The sequence below is a fragment of the Protobothrops mucrosquamatus genome, unplaced genomic scaffold (assembly GCF_001527695.2).
Source record: "Protobothrops mucrosquamatus isolate PMUCROS unplaced genomic scaffold, P.Mucros_1.0 scaffold10, whole genome shotgun sequence".
Lineage (NCBI taxonomy): Eukaryota > Metazoa > Chordata > Lepidosauria > Squamata > Viperidae > Protobothrops > Protobothrops mucrosquamatus.
Window position 1 is genome coordinate 1,956,736 of NW_015386397.1, and position 22,475 is coordinate 1,979,210.

The 22,475-nt window shown below is 37.8% G+C and overlaps 1 protein-coding gene across 1 annotated transcript in view; it reads right to left on the reverse strand.

Moving 5' to 3' along the window:
- Positions 1–22,475, reverse strand: part of NGFR (nerve growth factor receptor) — a 73,440-nt gene that overhangs the window by 22,745 nt on the left and 28,220 nt on the right. The window contains 1 exon segment of the mRNA XM_015810474.2: positions 21,552–21,739. Coding sequence (XP_015665960.2) covers positions 21,552–21,739 — 188 coding nt within the window.

Consider the following 22,475-nt stretch of genomic DNA (forward strand, 5'->3'; position numbering starts at 1 on the left):
AGCGACTTTATCATACAGATATTGAGCGAAATCCTCGGCCCTCCCTTCCAGGGGATCCTCCCCCCCCTCAACTGAAGGAGAGAGCGGGTCACTCTGAAGAGGGTGGCCGGGCGATTATCTGATGACGCAATGAGGGTGGAGTAGTAATTAGACCTCGCCACCCTCATCGCCACTAGGTAGGATCTAACCTGCATCCTTGCCTGTGTTCGATCAGATTCGGTTCGGCTAGCCCTCCAACTGCTCTCTAGGCGTCTTTTTCGGCGCTTCATCTCTCTCAGCTCCTCGGTGAACCAGGGAGCCAGTTGAGATCTGCGCCGGGTCAGAGGCCGCAAAGGCACGACTCGGTCCAGTGCTAATTATTACATAAAGTTTACTGTTGGATAGTTATGTATGAATGATTATGTGACATCAAGGCAAATGATTCTTATTGACCACATAGTTCGATTTTCCCTAAGATAACCTGTTTCCAACTTGGTCCTGCAGATCTTCTAATGAATGGGAAATAATCAAGAAGAGAAGCAACCTGGAATTAAGGAGAAACTTCTTAACAGTGAGAATAACTAACCAGTGAAACAACTTGCCTTCAGAAGTTGTGGGTGCTTCATCACTGGACGTTTTTAAGAAAAGAATGGACAGCCAATTGTCTGAAATGGTATAGGGTCTCCTGCTTGAGCAGGAGGTTGGACTAGAAGACCTCCAAGGTCCTTTCCAGCTCTGTTCTAATTGAGGTGGTTGAACATACTTTTTCAAGAAAGCCACAATCTATCACCTTTCCTAAGTATATCCCTTGTTTGCCCCTTCAGGTCCCAAATTAAGCAGTACTTTGTGAGCCCTGAAGGAGGGGGGAAGATACGTTGGACTTTGTGTAACTATGTCTGGAAGGCAAAATTCACTTGCTATTAATTGCTGCATAGTTATCATCTGCTCATATCAATAAAATTGACCCAATTCCTTTACAAAGAACGCATAGGATGAATCATACACCACTGAGTATTATAAAAGTGCATTTTACTGCCTAAAGAAGCTATATATTTTGATTTAATGGGGAGTTAAACTAGTGGAAGGAGCTCAGCACACAAGCTGACAAGGTTAAACAATGCATTACGATTTTGCTTTGGCTCCAGTGAGCCTGACAACATAGAAAAGAAGAGCAGAAGCTCTCCAATTTCACAGGTGCCAAGAGCTGGAGGTTGGGTAGCAGTAGCACTAAATGTCTGTTGCTAGGATCAGACTCTAAAGAGCCCTGTATATTTTAGATGGCACAGAAGGAACAACACTACCAAGAAATATTCTTTTTGACTACAACTGCATAGATTGATCAGAGAATTCGGTCCTTAGTCTCAACTTAGTCTGAGGAGTATTCAGTTGAAAAGAGTTCCAAACAGAAACACCCTTCTGATTATTTTACCTTCAGTTCTAACTCAGTTGAAGAATTAGACAAACCATACCCAATGTTTCTTTCAAAGAAAATGATGGTTTGTCTGAAATTCTCATCATGAATAAAACTTTGTTGCATTTATTTATTTGGAAGAAGCCCAGGGGTCTATCAGTGAATATTCAAACATAAACTTGGAAATGAATTTGGGTATCTACAGGACATTTTCTGTATCTCCATTTGTCTTATACAAGGCAAGAAAGACCTATGAAATGTGATGGGAGTTGGCACAATGATTCTTCTCAGAAGAGGCAGGAGAATGACCATGTGGCCTGACTTTGTCCTTTTTCAGACAGTTTTCATTGCAAGCATATTCTGATTTGTGCTTACACTAAATTTTTTCTCTGCTATTATTTCTAAACTATTTCCTAATATATTAATATATGTAATATATCAGAGGTTATGGATTTATTTAATTACGGGATAAAAATGGCTGAAGGATTTTAATAGGATGAATCCTCTCTTAGTTTCCCTAATCTTATATCATAGGTCTTACGTTTACTAACTTCATCTGAGTCCAAAGGTTCTGAATAGTGGAAGCCTGATGGTTGATTAGAGGTTCTATTGAGATCTTTTCTTGAATTCTCACATTTCCAATAAATCTTAAGGAAAGGCCTCCTACGGAAAATCCTCCCACTGGTCTCTTTCACATTGAGGAAGAAGGAAAGGACAGGAAAAAATATTAACCAAAAAAAATTGGTATCAACAGTAGTGCCATTCACCATTTACAATAATAAAATAGCACTAGAAGACATTCAAAATAAATTATCAAGCCCCTTAAGAATAAGAAAAATAGGAGCCTCTTTCACATAAAGAGAAAACAAGGGAAATTGCAGGACAGATGTAATACAATGTTATTTGAATCCAATTCTGACTGCCCATCCCAATCACTTCTCAGTGCTCACAATTTACATCCATTTGAATTGTAATGGATTTTAATCTATGCAAAATCTTTCTCCTCTTCCCATCTAAGCAAACAAATCAGCCCATATGACGTTAAAAGATAACTTCAGCTAAAAAAAAAAAACCTTTCTCTGAATAGTATTTGATTTGGTAAAGCAGTCAGTTCTTGCTAAGTTATTTCAAGTTTCTCTCTTGCCAGTTATGTTATTAAGAAATAATAAATGTATATGTGGTCAACAAAAAAGATAGGCAAGACACTACAAGGACTGAAAAAAATTATTCGTTGGAGGCAGAGTCCACCTGACCTACAAATTTTCAAATTTAAACAAGAGCAGGATGGAGAGAATAGCTTAAGAGGAGGTACTGAGGCAAAAGTAGGGAAATTATGAAGATTCCTAAAAACCTCATAATTAAATAGCTGGAAAAACCTGAAGTTTAATATTCAAGGCCTTTCTATATCCATTTATACACAGAACAAGATAGGGGAAATTAATAAGATAAATCTAAAATGGTAATGTCTCCTTCCAATTAAGCCTTATACTGTACGTGAGGATTTCATGAACAAGTTCATACAGTTTTCATTTCAACAGCAATGGTTGACTGCTGTCTTTTTCTCTGGTGCATTTGACTTCCCAATATAGTCTAGAGCAGTGTTTCTCAACCTTGACAATTTTAAGGCATGTGGACTTCAATTCCCAGAATTCCACAGCCAGCAATACTGGCTGTGGGATTCTGTGAGTTGAAGTCCACATGCCTTAAAATTGTCAAGGTTGAGAAACACTGGTCTAGAGTCCTGGAATTCTCAGGTCCTCTTCAATCCAGAGCAGTTAACCAGACCTTCTGAGTTTTCAAGCTCAGACAAAATCAACATGGTGCATGTATGGTAGGGGTGAAAGATTGGGGAGGGGAGGTGAACAGAAAAGTTATAGGTGTAACTGAGACATGGTAGGATGACTCCCATGATTGATTAATGTAGCTACTTAAGGACACATAGAAGAGATGCCTCAGAAAAAGGATGAAGTAACTTTAATGTCAAAAACTCGCACATTGAGAAAAGCCAAACAAGTAAGTAATAAGAGGAAGAAGGAGTATTACATATGTTCACCACCTTGAATTATTTATAAAAATAATTCAGTAAAGGCAGGATATAAATAAATAAGAAAATAGGAAAAAAGGCATAAAAAACACTTGCTTGAACTCTACAAATCAAAGAAAAGCAACACTTTCCCGAGACAAATTACAGATATTTTACAAAGAGTAAATATCATTGGATTCTAATATGCAGCTTTTCAGAATACATATATAAAAATAAGACTGAGAGGAAGAGAAAATATTTTCTCATTAAATGTGCCTAATAGGATAATGTGCTTTTTTCAAATGTCATGGAAAAGCTTTCCAATGCAAATTACTCAATGAAAATCAGTCTAGCTGCATGATCAATGATGTCAAATGATAATTTTCCACAGCAAAAAATCTAAGAGTTTGGTACATATATCTGTTGGTTTATACATATATTTACAACCATAGCAAAATTTATCTAAAATTACTCCAATCCATATCAGTTCCATACATCACATTTAATATTAATAATACTATTTGGCAACATGTGTTTTTGTACATGTTGGCTGCATAATGATTTTTTTAAAAAGTTATTTGTGGGAAAATAATTATACAATGCTGGATTCCTTGTGCACCTCAAATTCTAGGAAAGCCAACTTTAATAATGTCAAAGGAATGCCAGATAGGATTCTTAAGCAAGAGACCGAATAGCTAAGATATCAAGATGTAAGGCAATGGGAGTGAACCGAAAAATCCTAACATGTTCAGACATTAGCTTGAAGACATAAAGGCTTATAATACACTGTACCTTGGCATCCCATATCTCCCCTAACGTGCCCTCACACAATTAAGATCTTTAATAAAACAAATTCCTAGATTGTGCAGTGTATTGTGCAGTGCACTCATTTTCAACTCTCCTTTAGAACTTCCAGATGAACGTGTGGAGACTAAAGGGCAAGGTGCATGGACAACAAGGGCAGTAAAGAGACCAACATGTCTGTCCCTGCTATTCTACTCATGTTCAAGCTGTTAAGCATGCCAGCAAATGTGTGGGAGGGCAGCTAGAACAGTATTTCTCAGCTTTGACAACTTTAAGATATGTGGGCTTCAAATTACATCATTCTGGGACCTTCCAGATGCTTTAAACTTCAGCTCCCATCAATCCCAACTAGTTTATTTGTTTGTTTTTATAGTTTATTAAATTTGTTTGCCACCCATCTCACCACAAGCATAAACTTTGTGTGTATTGTAATAAAATATGTCTTCTCAAACCTACTGGATTGCTTACTTGGACCAAAATGACACAATTAATTGTCACAGACAGTGACAAGGAAACTAAAATCCAGTTGTTAAAAGGTGCTCAGGATGAGCTATTGAGCATGCTGAGAACAGTGATAAGGGAGGGGGGTTTTTTTCAGGACATTCAAATAAAGAAGGAGATGATCTGCAGTACCAAGCAGGAGGTAAACCATGAACTGTCAGATCTATTCATTTGTGATTTTGCTTTTTTGTCTTATAGATACACATACACACACATACTCTTCTTTCCTTAGTTAAGCATTATTTAAAAAAAGAACCCTATCAAATTTCAGGAGTAAAATCAGGCTTAATCCTAAACTTGTTCAAAAGATAAACAAAGCAAAGAAGCCTTGATCTTCATTTTCTTCAAATGAAGCAAAAGTTGGTACCATTCCCTCTAAAATGCCATGCATATTTGGGGAACCAACACTGAAACATTGAAGCCACAACTGTCTGTCTGTTTGTCTGTCTGTCTGTTATCTATTATCTTAGTGCAGGGGTAGGCAACCTTGGCTCTTTTATAATAATAATAATAATAAAGTTGGAAGGGACCTTGGAGGTCATCGAGTCCAACCCCCTGCTCAGGCAGGAACCCTACACCATTTCAGACAAATGGCTGTCCAGTCTCTTCTTAAAAACTTCCAGTGTTGGAGCATTCACCACTTCTGGAGGCAGGTTGTTCCATTGGTTAATTGTTCTAACTGTCAGGAAGTTTCNTTCGTTAAACTAGACATACCCAATTCCAGCAACCGTTCCTTATATGTTTTAGCCTCCAGTCCCCTAATCATCTTTGTTGCTCTTCTCTGTACTCTTTCTAGAGTCTCAACATCTTTTTTACATTGTGGTGACCAAAACTGGATGCAGTATTCCAAGTGTGGCCTTACCAAGGCATTGTAAAGTGGTATTAATACTTCACCTGATCTTGATTCTATTCCTCTGTTAATGCAGCCTAGCACTGTGTTGGCCTTTTTGGCAGCTGCAGCACACTACTGGCTCATATTTAAGTGATTGTCCACTAGGACTCCGAGATCCCTCTCACAGTTACTACTATTGAGCAAGGTACCCTCTAATTCCTGAACCAGGAATTCTGGGAGTTGAAGTCCACGAGTCATAAAAGAGCCAAGGTTGCCTACCCCTGTCTTAGTGGCTTCATTGTTTCATTCCCCAAATATGCATGGTATCTTAGAAGGAATGGTACCAACTTTTGATTCATTTGAAGAAATTGAAGATCAAGGCTTCTTTTGTTTTGGGTGTCTTTTGAAGAGGCTTAGCCTTAAGCCCATTTTTATTCTCTGAGATTTTGTAGGGTTCTTTTTTTTTAACAATGCTTGTAAAAATGTTAACTAAGGAAAGAAGAAAATAAATAAATAAATAAATAAGCATCAAGTTGGCAGCCTCCCACCATCACCACCTTTGCTCCATATTATGTGCGGGTAGTAGTGCGGAGGATTATGTTTGATCATGCTCCGACTTGCATCTGTTTTCCGCCCATTAGTTATGGGAAAGATTTAATATGGTGGTGTCCAACGTAAACATTAGATTAGAGTGCCAAAATTGCTGACTTTTTGCTGACCTGCCGCTTGGTTCCGGTGTCTTGGGTTTCATTTGCTCTCTGCAGGGAATTTAGTTTTGAATGTAAAACAATCTTTCCTTGACCTGTCCCACATCTCCTACTTCCTTGTCTGCTTTTTTTCCACAGAATTCCCCATGCCATCATTTCCCCAAAATGTCTGAAGAAGAAACAGTTGTTTTAAAGGTTATAGGAACACAGCCACCAGCTAGCTCAAAAGAATTGACCTGTTATGTGAGGAAGTCACAGCATAAGCATTTATTGATATCCAGGATGATTATTTACTGCACAAGTACTTAGCCTTAGTCTCCCTGTGGTCTCTGATTTGAATGAAGAATAGGACAGAAAAATATCCACTGAATCATTTTGATCCTAAACTATATGTAAAAGAGAGAATCCATTTCCATCATTTACTTTCCCTTCAGGAACCTGCCCTTTTCCTTTCTTCCACCAATTTCCAAGTTCTTTCTAATGTGGACAATTATGTGGTCATCATAAACTTTTATGGATTATTACATAAACAAATCATGTAAAACATTTTTAACAAGGTCTGTGCTGGTTGGAGTAAGGGTTTATCAAAAGATTTTGAAATACAATACTTATTCCTAATTTATTTATTTTAATTTCTCACAAATATATTGCACTTAAAATAGAATATTTATCTGGTGCAGATAAATCTATTGCCATTGCTGGAATCCAGTGCCCTAACTTCAGAACTCAGTTAAGAGAGTAATCCTTAAAAGTACAGTGCCCTTCCTAAAGAGATGTAGGCAACATGAGAGTCAGGGAACTAATGTCTCATCAACCCTTCCCTTGATGCCCTAACTGCTATTTAAACTTATTTTAAATAAGAAGCAAAGCAAAGCTTCAGCCTCTAGCAACATATTTATTTGTTTGCTTGCTTGCTTGTTTGTTGGCTCCAAAGATACGCCTCTCCTTTGCATAGAGCAGGGGTCTTCAAGCATGGCTGGCTGAAGAATTCTGGGAATTGAAGTCCACAAGTCATAAAAGGGCCAAGTTTGAAGACCCCTGGCATAGAGGATCTGCTGTTGCTTCTGTAAATTAATGCTCCCACAGTGAAGAGTGCAAAAAGGAGTAGGTAAAATTTGTTTAATCAGATGAAACAGTTATATCTACAACCAGGTAAGCTAGTTAGTTTTGTTCTTGGTTAGTTTTTTTGTGCAAACCCAGCCTGCTTAAGATTGTAAATTGGGTTTTACTAACAAAGTTAAATGTGTCATGTGACTCTAAGCACAATTTGGGTAAAATCCGACCCACAGAAAAGTTACTTGATTAGAAGATGTTTGCACCATTTGGGCAGCTATAGTGCTTGCATATATGTATATGTATATGCACGCTTACCAAACATCTTTGAAAAAAAAATCACTTTCAGAATGGGCACAGTTCCAACAGTATTCAAAATAAGCATTTGGAGCCTCTCATGAGCACAGCACTTTCTATTATTTATTCAAGCCATTAAACTCTTTTCAGATTCCTGCATGAGGCTGAAAAATAGCTGTGGCTATTCTGAGGGATTATGCACCACTTAAAGCAGCCACAACTTTCTTTTCCAGGCACATGTGGAAACTCAGGCTGTGTTAATACATAACAGAGAAGAGCTTTTAGCAAGGTAAAGTCTGAGGCACTTTTGAATAGTTTTCAAAATTTGTCCAACCCTATTTCAGAGACCACAACTGACAATTGACAAATTATGGTGGCAAATAAATATGAAGCATTTTGGATTGAGTATGGACAATGATTGTGCCATGCATTTTTCTTTGCCCTTGTTTCATTAGCCCACCATACTGAGTGAAGGGATTGATCCACTTTTTCCCCATGGGTGTTAAAGGATTCAGCTTTAATTTACCACTGATATGTTTCCTTCCTTCTTGCTTTCAGACCAGTCTAAGACCCTACCCACTCACCCCCATTTTGCTCTCCCTTTTAATGTACCACATTAGTCTTAATGAGCTCTCTGATCTCCTGAGGATATTCTTGGGAAACAGCCATTTTTCTTCTGAATAACAGGATGCACAAGTCACTCTACAGATTGAATGCTTCCATCAGGACATGCTGGGTGCTCATTTAAACTTGCCCTTTGCTGTCACTATCAATGAGAGCATGGCCTTTGTCCCTGCCCTCGTCAGCAGCCTCTGTCAAATCCCCCCTTGTTAATTCTTGGGAAAGGAGTAATGAATCCTAAATTGCAAGAAAGGAACATTAAACAGCTGGAAGATATTTTTTTTTGGAAACCATTAGGAGATTCTGAGAGCACCATGGAAGACTTTTGTGATAGGGGAAGTGCTATAACTTAGCGACTGAACACATGCTTTGTATTGCATGCCCCAATACAATCTTTGCACTCTTCAATTAAAGCAGGGGTACAAAGGTTTCTCTGGACTGAAGATAACAGCTTTTCACTGCTGTGCTCTAAAAAAGTAGTGGGAAGGGCCAAAACAAAATAAGACATTCATTTCCATGTATTTGTGTCTGTCTCTGTGTGTGTCTGTATATGCCTTTGGGTCATTGTTGATTCCTGGCAACTATTTGAACTAATCTCTGCTAGCCCTAGTCACATTATCATTTTCCCCACCGGAGCCTTTGGCTTATAAAATAAATTAAGTACAATGTCATCCATGCAATGATCATCACAAAGTATTTCAAAATTGATAATTGTATCAAGGAAACTGGATTCAAAATGGTAAGATGAAGAGTTTCTCTAGATCAGGATGAGGTAAGAAACCCCTTCCTTTGATGCCTTAACCAGGATTTCAAGATCTCTCCTGAACCAATCACATCCTGTGATGGATACTATTTCTTCCTTTACTTCACATAACAAAGTTGGAGAAAGATCATTGTTGCTGTTGTTGTTATTCCATAGTGTTGAAAACAGAACACAAATAGGATTCCAAAAAAAGCATATGCTCAGATCTATCTCTAAATACTAGATCTATATGTGGTTCCACCAAAACTGAATGTGAAAAAAATCCACCAAAAATGAAGGAGAAGACAACAAACTAAATATAAAAACTAACTGTGGAAATTGTTAAAAAGAAAAGAGAGGTCAAAGCCAAGAAAGACAAATATCTCCAGAAAGAACAAAAAATTTCAGAGAGCTGTGAAAAGAGACAAGAAACAGTATTGGTGGAAACATACATGAAGAAAAAACAAAGAATATCTTCCAAAAGATCTCTGAACTCAGAAGCAGGTTCCAGTCTCAAATTGAAGGATAACAATGGACAGATAGTAATTAATTCAAAAAAGATCAGAGAAAGATGGAAGGAGTATATTGAAATATTGTACAGTAGAAATGTCAACATCCAAATACTTTAGACCATATTACATATTTATGTCAGTCTTTCTACTCATTCCAACTTTCATGAAACTTTAGAAGATCAGCAATATGCCACTACTAAGTCAGAAGGCTACAGGTATTGATGGAATACCCAGAATAAAAATCAGTAAAGATTTTAACCAAGATTTGCCAACAAATCTGAAGAATGATAACAGTGGGGAAAAATGAAAGAGTTCAATCCACACTCCACTAACAAAAACAGAAGATTTAACAAAGTGTCCAAACTACCATACAGTGTGCTTAACTTCACGTTATTAAAATAATGCTTAGGATCATACAATGCATGTTAGAGCCTTACATGGAAAAAGTTATGCCAGTGTTCATGTTTAGAAAAGCCTCTGCAACAGAAGATGCATGCTGCTGCATGATGGGTAATTGAGAAAGCAAAGAATACACCAAGGAAGTCAATATGTGCCTTATTGATTACAAAAAAATCTTTGTTTTAATTACATGAATCTCTTAAAGTTGTTTAGAAAAATAGGAATCCACGAACATTTCATTGTCCTCATACAAAACTATATACAGGCCAGAGCTATAAACCAGACAGGAACGGCAAAACAAACTATTTCTAGTTTGGACTAAAACGCTGTTCTTATTTATTCAATCTATATGGTGTGTGTGTGTGTGTGTGTGTGTGTGTGTGTGTGTGTGTGTGTGTGTGTGTGAGAGAGAGAGAGAGAGAGAGAGAGAGAGAGAGAGAGAGAGAGAGAGAGAGAGAGAGAGAGAGAGAGAGAGAGAGAGAGAGAGAGATGGACAGAGAGGGGGGGGAGAGGGAGAGAGAGAGAGATTTGAGGAAGGCAAGTGTGGTTTCAAAACAAGAGGAGGAAAGTTCAATAATCTGTGCTGATGACACTTCTCCAGTAGCCAAAATTCAAAGGATCTGCAAACTCTATTGAGAAAAATACCAATTGGTTTTTGAAGAAGCAGAATAGAATGGCACTGACACTTTCAAATTTTGGTGTTGCAGAAGACTCCCAAGAGTCTTCTGCAACCATGTAGCCAACCATAAACAAACAAATGGATCACCTTACAAACTAGAGATATTACCTGTGGCACAAATGACTAGGCTCAAATTATCATGCTTCAGACACATTATCCAAAACCCCAGTTCTCTGCAAAAGGCTCTTGTGCTGAGAAAGATGGAAAGAAAGAGAAGAAAACAGATGACCAGTAGCAAGGTGGATGGCTACTGTACAATTACTCAATCAATCAATGGTGATGAATGCATTTTTGGAAGAGGAGAAGGACCAGATTAAAGATAGTTCATCATGGAGAAAATCTAGCTATATGGTTGCTAAGAGTAAACACCAATGTAATGACCCATAATCAATAAAAACCTCCAAAGCTGCAAAGCCTGCACAACCAAAAGGGTAACAAGATGACAGAAAGTCCTGATTGATTGTCCTTAAAATCATTGTCTAATATTCTAAATATTACCTTACATTTAGAATATTTAAATGTTCCCAGAAATTGCAGCCTGGTAGAATTAAAAAGAAAAAGTAGGCTGATGTAATACTTTAGGGATCTGGGAGTGTTCCAAAAAACAGATTCATTTCACTGTATCTTATCATTGTTCCTTAGGAATAGCAATAGCATTTAAGATAAGATAAGATAAGATAAGATAAGATAAGATAAGATAAGATAAGATAAGATAAGATAAGATAAGATAAGATAACCTTTATTGTCACTTTTCTATTGTGGGCACAACGGCACACATCAAACATGAAATTTAGCTGCCCGCTCTCAAAGTGAAACACATACATGACACATACCTAAACATACTATGAACAACATATGTATAGTCCCACATCTCTACATATACGTAGCAAATAAATATTAAATATTGTCCATCTTGAATATATAACGGAAGGAGGAAGCTTGAGAGTTCGCAAGGTTAATGCTGTATGGAATGAAACTCTGGCTGAATCTGGATGTTCTGCTTCAGATACCACGAAGCCTCCTCCCAGAAGGTAACAAGGAAAATAGGTCATGAAGAGGATGTGTAGTGTCCCAGATAATCTTATATACTGCCCCGTAGCACTTTTTACAGCATTCTCTAAGCGGTTTACAATGTAGAAGCATTACTTGCATATTGTCCCCAACAATCTGGGTCCTCATTTTACTGACCCTGGAAGGATGAAAAGCTGAGCCCCATCAGGATCAAACTCCAGGATGTGTGCAGAATTTGCCTGCGATATTGCATTTTAACTACTGCGCCATGAGGGCTCTTCTTAGCCACATGTCTTCTGTAAAAGAATGGCTCCATTTGGTAGTCGCGGTGCTATCATCCTACTCCACTGCAATAGCAGTTCTAAGGCTCATCCCTTATTCATGAATATTCTTCTTCTAACTTTTCTATTCATAGAGAATAGAGTAGAGTAGAGTAGAGTAGAGTAGAGTAGAGTAGAATGTCCTCTCCCTCCTCTTTCTCCTCTTCTTCCCCTTCCTCATCCTCTTCCAATTGAACACTAATCAACTTGAGAGATTTTCCTGTCACTGCAATCTCTGCTTCTGAACTTTCATGTCTTTCTCCATCTCATTAAAATAATCAACATAAATGGTGGGAAATTACAGGAAATATAATTAAGGAGTTTCATAGTTTGCATTTATGCCATTTATAATACATACACATCTGAAAAATAATCATTATAAATTTCTAAATTTCCTATTAGCAAACTGACTCTTCTGCTTTATTAGCCCTTAACTGACATGCAAAGGAACTCTGGCAAATTATGGCAAGTCCTTCTGAATTCACACCAAGGAAAATTTGTTACATGTCACATCTAGGACAGCTAACCTTGAACTGGAAAAAGACATTTATTTCTAAAAGAGCTGAAAATGATTTGGAAAAGCTGCAGTTTTCAAACTGCCATTGGTATACATGATACGCATTTCCACAGTTTGGAAATAATACAAATATTTGCACCTAGCAGATTTACAAGAAGGAAGTGACAATTGATCTGCCTGAGCACCAAACCCTCTTCTAAAATTATAGAATAGTTACCAGCCAGGCAGTTGTAAACTCTTACAAAACATTCCACTCTGTTGTACATACTCTCATTATCTGAACTCCTGCAAACCTTAAGATAGCTTGAATATTAGGATGCTCATCTCTTGCACTTAGACAACTGAATTCATTGCTAATATATTTCAAAAGTGCACTAAGGGTTTTGGGCTACTCCTTGTCTTGAATTCGCAAATCAATTGCTATGAACATTTTCCTTTTGTATTTGAGTTCTCCTTCTGCCAGAGTCAAAACTGCAACTGCTTTTGGAAGGACTCTAGAGGGGCTCATCAGAGGCTATTGAAAGGCATAGTTGTGTATCATAATACCCACCACCATCATCCCAATCAGAAACCATCATGGTATCCCCCCTACATGTTACCAAAATGGCATAAGAGATCTCCACAGTCTTCTAATCTGCTAAGACTTTTTCTCATCTCTGAATGAAGTGGCATTTACATCCAGCTTTGGCTGGACTGCCCAAGCATACAGCTGGCATTAATCTATATAAGCCCTTACTCTACACTGAATTATTTATGGGGGCTATTAGACTGGTGCAAAGACAGCACCACATTCAGGAAAGAAAATGACTAGCCCATATGGCTGAGTTTTTCAGCCTAGAATAAGAGATTAATTAAGCCATACTCTTTGTCATGATAACACCTGAAGGGTATATAATAAATAACTGAACCTTTCACTGCCAAAGATCAAGATCCTGGGACCCATAATGATAGTAAATCTCAATATTCAGAAAGGCCTGGATTCCACTTCCCACTTCACCCCAATCCTTAATTTTTTTAAATGTTAAGGTGGTTTTGGAGAACAACCTGCTCCAAAGCAAAATGTTCCTAGCAGAAGCTTGGTCAGTTAAATGTGATAAGTGCCACATATACTATTTACCGATGAGGAAAAAATGTGTTCCTTTGGTAAGTAAGCAGTTGAACATATATAAATGTGTATATGCTGCATATGTAGAATAGAATAGAGCTGGAAGGGACCTTGGATGTCTTCTAGTCCAGCCCCCTGCTCAAACAGGAGAACCTATACCATCTCAGATAAATGACTGTCTAGCCTCTTCTTAAAAATCTCCAGTGATGGAGCATTCATGATTTCTGGAGGCAAGCTGTTCCATTGGTTAATTGTCCTCACTGTCGGGAAGTTTCTCCTTAATTACAGGTTGCTTCTCTCTTTGATCAGTTTCCAACCATTATTTCTTGTCCTGCCCTCTGGTGCTTTGGTGAATAACGTGACCCCCTCTTCTTGGTGGCAGCCCCTCAAATACTGGAACACTGCTATCATGTCTCTCCTATTTCTTCTTTTCTTTAGACTAGCCAAACCCAAGTTCTGCAGCCATTCTTCGTATGTTTTAGTCTCCAGGCCTTTGATCATCTTAGTTGCTCTTATCTGATTTTTTCCCAGACTCTCAACATCTTTTTTGTGATATGGTGACCAAACTTGGCTGCAGTATTACAGGTGTGGTCTTACTAGGGTTTTATAAAGCGGTACTAATACTTTATGTGATCTTGATTCTATGCCTCTGTTTATATATTCTATATATAATTCTATATATATTCTATGCCAGGATTGTATTCGGTTTTTTGGCTGCTGCTGCACACTGCTGGCTCATGGTGAAGTGATCGTCCACTAGAACTCCACTAAACTCCACTTTCTTGTCCACTAAAACTTTTAGTGAAATTTAAGGTTGAACTTTGCATTCTTATCACTGCAATTATTTACACTAAATAAAGTATAATTCATATACAATTCTTAAAATATTGTCAGATAAATGTGCAGGGCTAGTCAACTCTTAACTGCATTCTTACATGCATTTACTTGGAAGTAAATTGCATCTATCTAATGGTACCAACTTCTGAGCAGATATAAACTCAATCTACGCGTAAGTATCAAAAATAATTTTAAAAATCTATCTGACCAATTGTTCTTCAGCCTTGGAACAAACTTTGTAAATTCTGAAAAACTCAATTCATCTCACTATTGTCTGACATTTTGGTTAATTCTAATAAACATATTTTCCAACCATGAATTTTTCTTTTTTATTATTGTCAATAAAGCATCTTTCCTCCCCGAATCCTTTCTAATTTAATTTTCATCATTTTTCATCATCTGGGAGGAAATCCTTAGAATGGTTTCGTCATTTATCTTTCATTTTTTACTTTTTTTCCCTGTCTTGATAATATTTCCTTTGGGTCCATGGGTTCCAAACCAGATATTCTCATTTTGCAAAACTTATGAACATCTCAGAACCACAAGGACAACACCAAGGTCAGCTGTATGCAATGTTAACATGAAACAGAAGCACATGTGTTTGTCCCTACCACGCCCACATACATTATTATGCTGCATTCAATGTGGTAGACAAATGTGGGAGTTCTCGTGTGGTAGACATAAATCTGTAGTTCCAATGTGGTAGACAAATAATTAATCTGTTAATAGTGAGCCTTCTTCCCACCCATATTCTCAAATAGCTGTCCCAGATGAGGCAGCAAACATTGCCATCCAGTTAACATTCTGGAATTTGATTCTAAAATGAATAAGAAAAGAAGAAATGGGCTCTCCTTAATTCAATAGGAGTTAAAAGTACTGAGTCTGAACTCAGAACCTAGCCAAATGCAGTGGTTGGAGCTGCCATTGAGCAGCAATCTGGAAGCTACAGTAAAATGTGGCTGTGCAGGCAGTTATGTGCGCTCCTCAATGGATTATACATCTACTCCATAATGTCTATGGAGATTCTCAGTCATCCAGGTCATCTTTGGGACGATCTGCTCTATAAACTGCACTAGTTGCAGAATATGCTTCCAGATTCAATGTGCTGGTGATAACCTATTAAATCTCTAATGACATGGGACTAGATTATCTGACTCTCTCCAATCATATTTACCAAACCCATAGGTCCAGCATGGGAGATTTGTTTTGGCTCCTACCTTCTAGAAAATATCATTTGATTGGAGACAGGAAGACAGCCTTTTCTGTCGCAGCATCCACCCTTTGGAGCATCATCCCTCCAGAGATCAGACTGGTCCCAACACCACCGGACTTTTGTAAGGCCTTAAAGCTATGGGTGTGCCATCGGACTTGGGAATCTGGATGTGTAATAGAACCTATGGAATGATTGTGTTGATTGCCAATTGTTTTTATATCTCAGCTATAGATTCCGTTCCATAGATTTTATATAGTTTAATATTTTTTTACATGTTTAAAATTGCATTTTGCTATTTTCACAATTTTTTAATTACTTCAGAATCATACATTTGAGGTTTGATATAAATGGCTATATGCATTGAAATAATTAATGAACTAAATAAGTATTAGGAGAGATGGAATCATTAAATCCTAAGGCTAAAATTGCCTAACTCGTTGCTGTTTGACAGTTTGGAAAGTTATAAGAGAGGAAATTCAGTTTCTCTTGGTGGTGCTTGCACAGTGGTATATGATTTCTGCAGTACTGTGTTACTTTGTTTAAATTATTTATATCATTGTCTTTATATTTAGTAGTATAAGGATATAGTCATTATCCACACACCTTATATATAGTGTTCTCTCTCTCTCTCTCTCTCTCTCTCTCTCTCTCTCTCTCTCTCTCTCTCTCTCGCTCTCGCTCTCTCTCTCTCCAATTTCAAAATAAATTTTAAATGATACATAGATGATGTTTTGAAATGATGGAAGATTAAATTAATCACCCAGCTCAAAAAGCTTTTTTTTTTTTTGACATAGGCTATATGTTCTAGAAAAGTGCTAAATGGGTATCTGAGCCCTCTGAGATTTGACAAGAATCCGAGACACAAAACCAATTTGCTTTGTATTTCTTCCTCCCCCCCCCCCCACCCGCCTTGTCTTGCAAAACATGGCCACTGGCTTCTCTATTTTTTCCTGCACTGTCAAATGCCAATACAGCAACTCTTCCAAGGTCAGATTCTTGGTTGGTATTTGATATCCTGCAACTCTGCTGCCCTTCCATGTTAAGATTAAGTAGCAGCCATTGATTTTGCAGAAGAAGGTTATTTTTAGCTATTTTAACAAATGCTGTGAAGAGCAGAAGAGACTTTAGATTTCCTCCACCCAGCCCTGTCATTGCCAGGGCCCTCCACACATCTCTAGTCCAGGATGAGATTTCCTAGAATTTTGCAGAAAAAGGCTTGCTCATATTTAAAGACAAGCTACAAACAGAACCCAAAGAACAAACAGAATCAATTGCTTAATTTCTACATAGGCCCCCGGGTCTCCAATATGCTGTTTCTGGGGGAAAGAAAATGCCTTTTGATTATTTTTTTTAAATAAATGATGCATCTGCAAGTGGAGAAATATCAGGATATAAAAGTGATCCATCAGAGGATGACATTAGTTGAGTACTGCCTTAGGATGAAGTCCAGAAGCCCTTTCCTGTTTCCATAGTGCATACCCAGGTAACCATTAATGCTTTCTCCCAAAACTTACCATCTTGTTCCCAACCCATATTTAAGATAGCCTAAAGCCACCTTTAGCTAATTCAGTGTTAAAATAGGGTATCTTCCTTTGATGAGCCAATATGTTGAGGCCATTTTACCATGTAAGAGTTTGACATAATTCACCATTTTATTTATGGCACGGTCAGGTGATCCTTAGGGGAAAGGCACACAATCTGCACAGAATCTCTTGGCCACTTTTGACTGGTTGTGGTATGCTATGGTTCCTGGGCACTTCCCTCCATTGTTTTAAATAATCTCCCTTTACAAGCAGGTCTACAAACCTAGATCAATCTGAATGGAAGCCAGTGAGTTATAGATGGAGAAGATGATACATACTGGAAAGAAAAGAGTGAGATGGATTTCTCTCTCTGCTGCTCTATGGTGCAACTCTGGCCCCATTCAGGGTGCCTGCTAGGTGCTATTTGGAATGCAGCATTAAACTGTGTCCAAAAAGCAGCCTGAACAATAGCTGATAGGTGGGGGAGTTGGATGTGGGATTGCACAATGAAGCACCAGAGAGAGGGGGTACTTATGTGCCTTTCCCTCCCTGCCAACTATTGCTGAAGCTGCTCTTAGCACCAGTTTAGCATTCTTCCAGAAAAATATTAAATGGACCCCAAGATACCCAATGGGTTGGTGTTTAAGGAGCAAGTGGAAGGAGGGAGTATTAAATACCTTATTTTTCTTTCAGCCTCTGAAGCACAGTTAAGGACACTTTTAAGGAAGAAACAGAAATATAGAACTGTTTTTGAGAGGTACGTACTTTAATAAGTTTCACAGTATCCCACCCAGAAAATGAAAGACGACATAAAGCAATAACCGCAGTAATACTATAATTATTCCTGCTGCTCTTGGAGAACCTCCAAAGCCTAAAACTAAGCATTCTCCAGAAGCATTAACATATAATTTCCTGAACGGATTACTATTCTGGGCCTAAGACAGAGTTTTAAATGTGTTTTCATTGATTTATTTGACTCCTATCCTATAGTCCATAGGAGGAGTTTGGAGTGGTATTTTACTTTTGCAGAAACTCCACAAAAATGCTGAAGTGAATGAAAGCAGGGCATTTACAATCAGATATGAGATATGAACCTAGGTTTCTTTGGTTCAAGACACTGAGGGTGTGATATTGTAGTAGAGGACCAGAGAAATAACCTTGGAGAATGTTTTACTGCAAGGTCATGTTCTTGGTTTTAGATATACTGTATTGCAAATATAGTATACAGTGTGTAACAGATTATATTTTTTAAAAGAAATTGATGCAGAAAGATTTAAAAATGCTATATCCAGGAACACCCTGTGGTAAAGAGAAATTCTAAAATAATAGCACAAAAAGGTGCAACCTAATAAGCAGCTTAGATGTAAACCATTGAGCTTCCAGAGAAAAAGTGGCTGAAATATTTGGACTTTGTGTTTTGGAAACAAAAAATAGCCAGCTTTTCAATATTTTATAGAGGAAAATGACTTCCTGAGAATGAAATGAAAATGAATTACTCAGAAGATCTTCCCTGAACGTGATGGGAATCATAAACATATATATTCAAAGAATTTTCATAGCAGTTATGGAATAGCTCAGTTACGAAGAAAATTGAAGACATCAGAGGAATCTGCGGGTAATCAAATACAGATTCAGCTTTGTGCTGAGAAAATCCTGAAGGATCAAAATGCATGATTGCTAAACTTGATAAATGTAGATTTACATTTGTCTAAAAAGAGCACAGTTTAAACATACTCAACTATGCTAATATGTCGGGTTGGTTCCTCAGAGGTGCTTAATATTGGCCAGCAGGAATCCTGTCTCTACCATTAGGCAAAGTTAGGCAATCATCTCAGTATATCAGAAGATGAAAGACAGCAGCAGCAATAGCCGCTTTTAAGACACATGTGTTCCAGGCCATCAGCGCTGGGCTCTCTGAGTTAGAATTGGAGACTGATGTTCCATCACCATCAAAGCAAGATTCCTCTATTAGAAGTGGAGGACACTTGTTTCTCCTTTAACTCAGAGAGCAAAATTTGCTTGTTTGTTTGTTGCTTTATTAATATCATGTGTCCTGCCCAGTGGTGGGATTCAGCCGGTTCGCACCACTTTGACAGAACCGGTAGCTAATTTTTTGTTGCCCAGGCCCAGAATGGACTTCCGGAAGTGGCATCCACACAGAGAATCGGTTGTTCACATATTTGAATCCCACCACTGGTCCTGCCCTATGGAGTCTTCTAAAGGAACAGTTCTATCATTGTAAAAGTGCCCTGGAAAAATATTGTCCTATCAAAATGCTAAATTGTGACATTTAGGAATATACAGGTAGTCATCAATTTACAACAGTTCATTTAGTGACCATTCAAAGTTACAACACTGAAAAAGTGACATGATCTTTTTTCACACTAAAAACTGTTGCAGCATCCCCATGGTCATGGGATCAAAATTCAGATGCTTGGCAACTGACTCATATTTATGACAGTTGTAGTGTCCTCGGATCATGTGATCCCCTTCTGCAACCTTCTAACAAGCAAAGTCAATGGGGAATCTAGATTCATTTAACAACTGTGTTACTAATTTAACAGCTGCAGTGATTCACTTAACAACTGTGGCAAGAAATATTGTAAAATTGGGCAAAATTCACTTAACAAATGTCTCACTTAGCAACAGAAATGTTGGGCTCCATTGTGGTCATAAATTGAAGACTACCTGTATAGATTTCTCCAAATTTGTCTTCATTGAATAATCTTCATTTGCAGGATACTGGCTGTAGTGCTGCAACTTCCTTGCTTAGGATAAATTTGTATAAAAAGAATAACTTATTTGATGTCCTTTTTAGGCTGTTGGATTGCTTAGTGAATATATGCTAATATTATTTATAAGCAGACAGATTGTATTGGAATGAAAGCACTGACCAACAAGATAATCAAAATATAAACATCCTGTATGCTATTATTTATCTAAATTCACTGGAGAAGTAAATGTGATATTATTTAAACATACAATTAAAAAACAACCTGCAATGAGAGCAGTGGCTGCCTAGGTTAAGAAGGAACAATTTGCTTTGCTATTTACTACTATACTTGGATATGCAGTGGTTCTTATGACCTCTCATTCAAACTTACAATGGTGCTGAACAAGTATGACCAGTCTCAAAGTTCTGGCCATCACAGTATCCCCATAGTCATTGGTACTTGGTTACTTCCAATTATGACATCACAGAGTGAGCCATGGTCACATGATCACAATTTCCAAAGTTTTAAAGCAATCAATACTTCATTCATAATAAATAGATATATGCAAGAAGACAGTTTATCTACAAATTCTATGAAAGAATTAGTGAAAATAATTTTGTAACTAAAGCATACAGGAAAATCAGAGACATTTGGCCTAGGATGTGTACATACAATAAAAATATTTAAAAACAGCTTATTTTATGGACTGCAACTTTTATAGAAGTTTCTTACATTTTCCTCCTCTTAAAAAAAAAGAACTTAAATGGAAGAAAGGATGGACATTGTTTTTCACTATTCAATTAAACTTTATCCTATTGTCACAAAGTAAAATTCATTGGCAAGGCAAAACCTGTTACCTAAACAATTTAAACAGGGTTCCCTTCTAAAATGAATGGACTACTACTCTGTGATTATGTCCATCCAAAATGCCCAATGACCATAAAACCTAAGACCGTTGTGGATTATAGCGCCACACAATCCTTTTGGCTATTTCTATTATATAATTAGTTAAGCTAATTATTTAATCTACCTGATTAAATAGAAAGGCAGAATATAAATCAGTTTAATAGATAAAGTAGTTGAAAAGCATTAGGCTGGAAAAAAACTGCATTAAAGGTTTTTTTAAAAAAGCTGTTACTTATTGGACTTCCCCTTTGCCTGAAAAAAATGTGGGTTCATACCCAAATGGACATGCAACTTTAATCCTCTTCTGAGTACAAAGGAGAATTATTATCTGAAGGGATGCTCAGGATAATGTTTATATGTTCCCAAGACAGAAAAGTCCTTAAAGTCTCTAAATGCTCTTTGATACCTTTGATTAAGGTATCTTGCTGATGACCTTTTGAATGGTGACTGGAAACCTCTCCTTCTCCACTACCAACTGGAAGTACCACTACCCCCAATCCCTAGCCTCCATAGATGATTCAGTAGGATATCATGGTCACTGACATTTGGTTGGTCACTGATCACATATGAACATCCACTCTGCCTTTAAAAGGATTCTTCTTTGACCCGAGTGATCCTTCAAACACTAGATTAATCAACTGATCCAAAAGGTTGCATAAATTTCCATTCATGCATGGAGCTCACTATTACTTTTAGACCAGGCAATTTCTCCTAGTTCAGCCTAAGCAAGAGAACTGTTCTTGTGGAGAGAAGATAAACCTTGAGAATGCTGCTTCAATTCTCAAAGAAAAAAGTGTGATGTAAGTACAGTATAGTTATTGCAATAATAATAATATGTTACTTACTGTCCAGGCAAGGTTCACAGACAGTTTGGTTTACTCCACATGGTTGGGCAACTCCTTCCCCAGGATTACAGGCTCGGCAGCATTCCCCACTGGCGGTAAATTTCCCTGTGGAGCACTGTTCCTTGGTCCCTGCTGAGCCCTATAGCAAGAGAAAAAGCAGAACCCAGATGGTAAGACTACTTCTAACTCTGGACGCAAAGATACTCCCAAAGATGCTGCTTTTTGCTACAGGCAGGGTCCAGGACTTGGCCAAGTAGATTCATCAGATTGGCAAATAAAAAATAAACTATTTTATGCATTGGATCATTGGTGTGGAACCAAGAAAATAAACTTACCTGAGGATTTTTCCCTTTAATGGGCTTCATTCCAACTGCCCAAAAGGGAAATTTCTCAAACTCTCTTTGCCAGGGGTGTCAAACTGCTGGCCCGCGGGCCGGATGCATCATAGCGAAACCACGGCCACCCCATTGCCAGAAATGGCAAAAAAAGTCATGATACGTCAGGACACGACACGTAATGTTGCAAGTTTGACATCCCTGCTCTATGCTGTCAATAAAGGAGGATATTTGTAGCTCAGGGTGAAAATAAGGGGTCCTTGGTGCTCTCTGAGCTTAATTGTTTTCTTGCAGACATTTCATCACCCAAACTAGGTAACATCATCAGAGCATTGATTATGCTACCTAGTTTGGATAATGAAACATCTGCAAGAAACAAGCAAGCTTAGAGAACACCAAGGACCCCTCATCTCTATTATCAGTCTTGCAATCTATTAAATAGATTCCTAGTGAGCCTTCATTATTTCTTAGGCATTTCCAGTGTCAGGGATAAATCTGCAAATTCATGCGGTACATAGCATGACAGTGAGAAAATAATTACATAGGTAACATCTGAGTTTGAGTGAAGTGCCACAAAATTTCTGTCTAG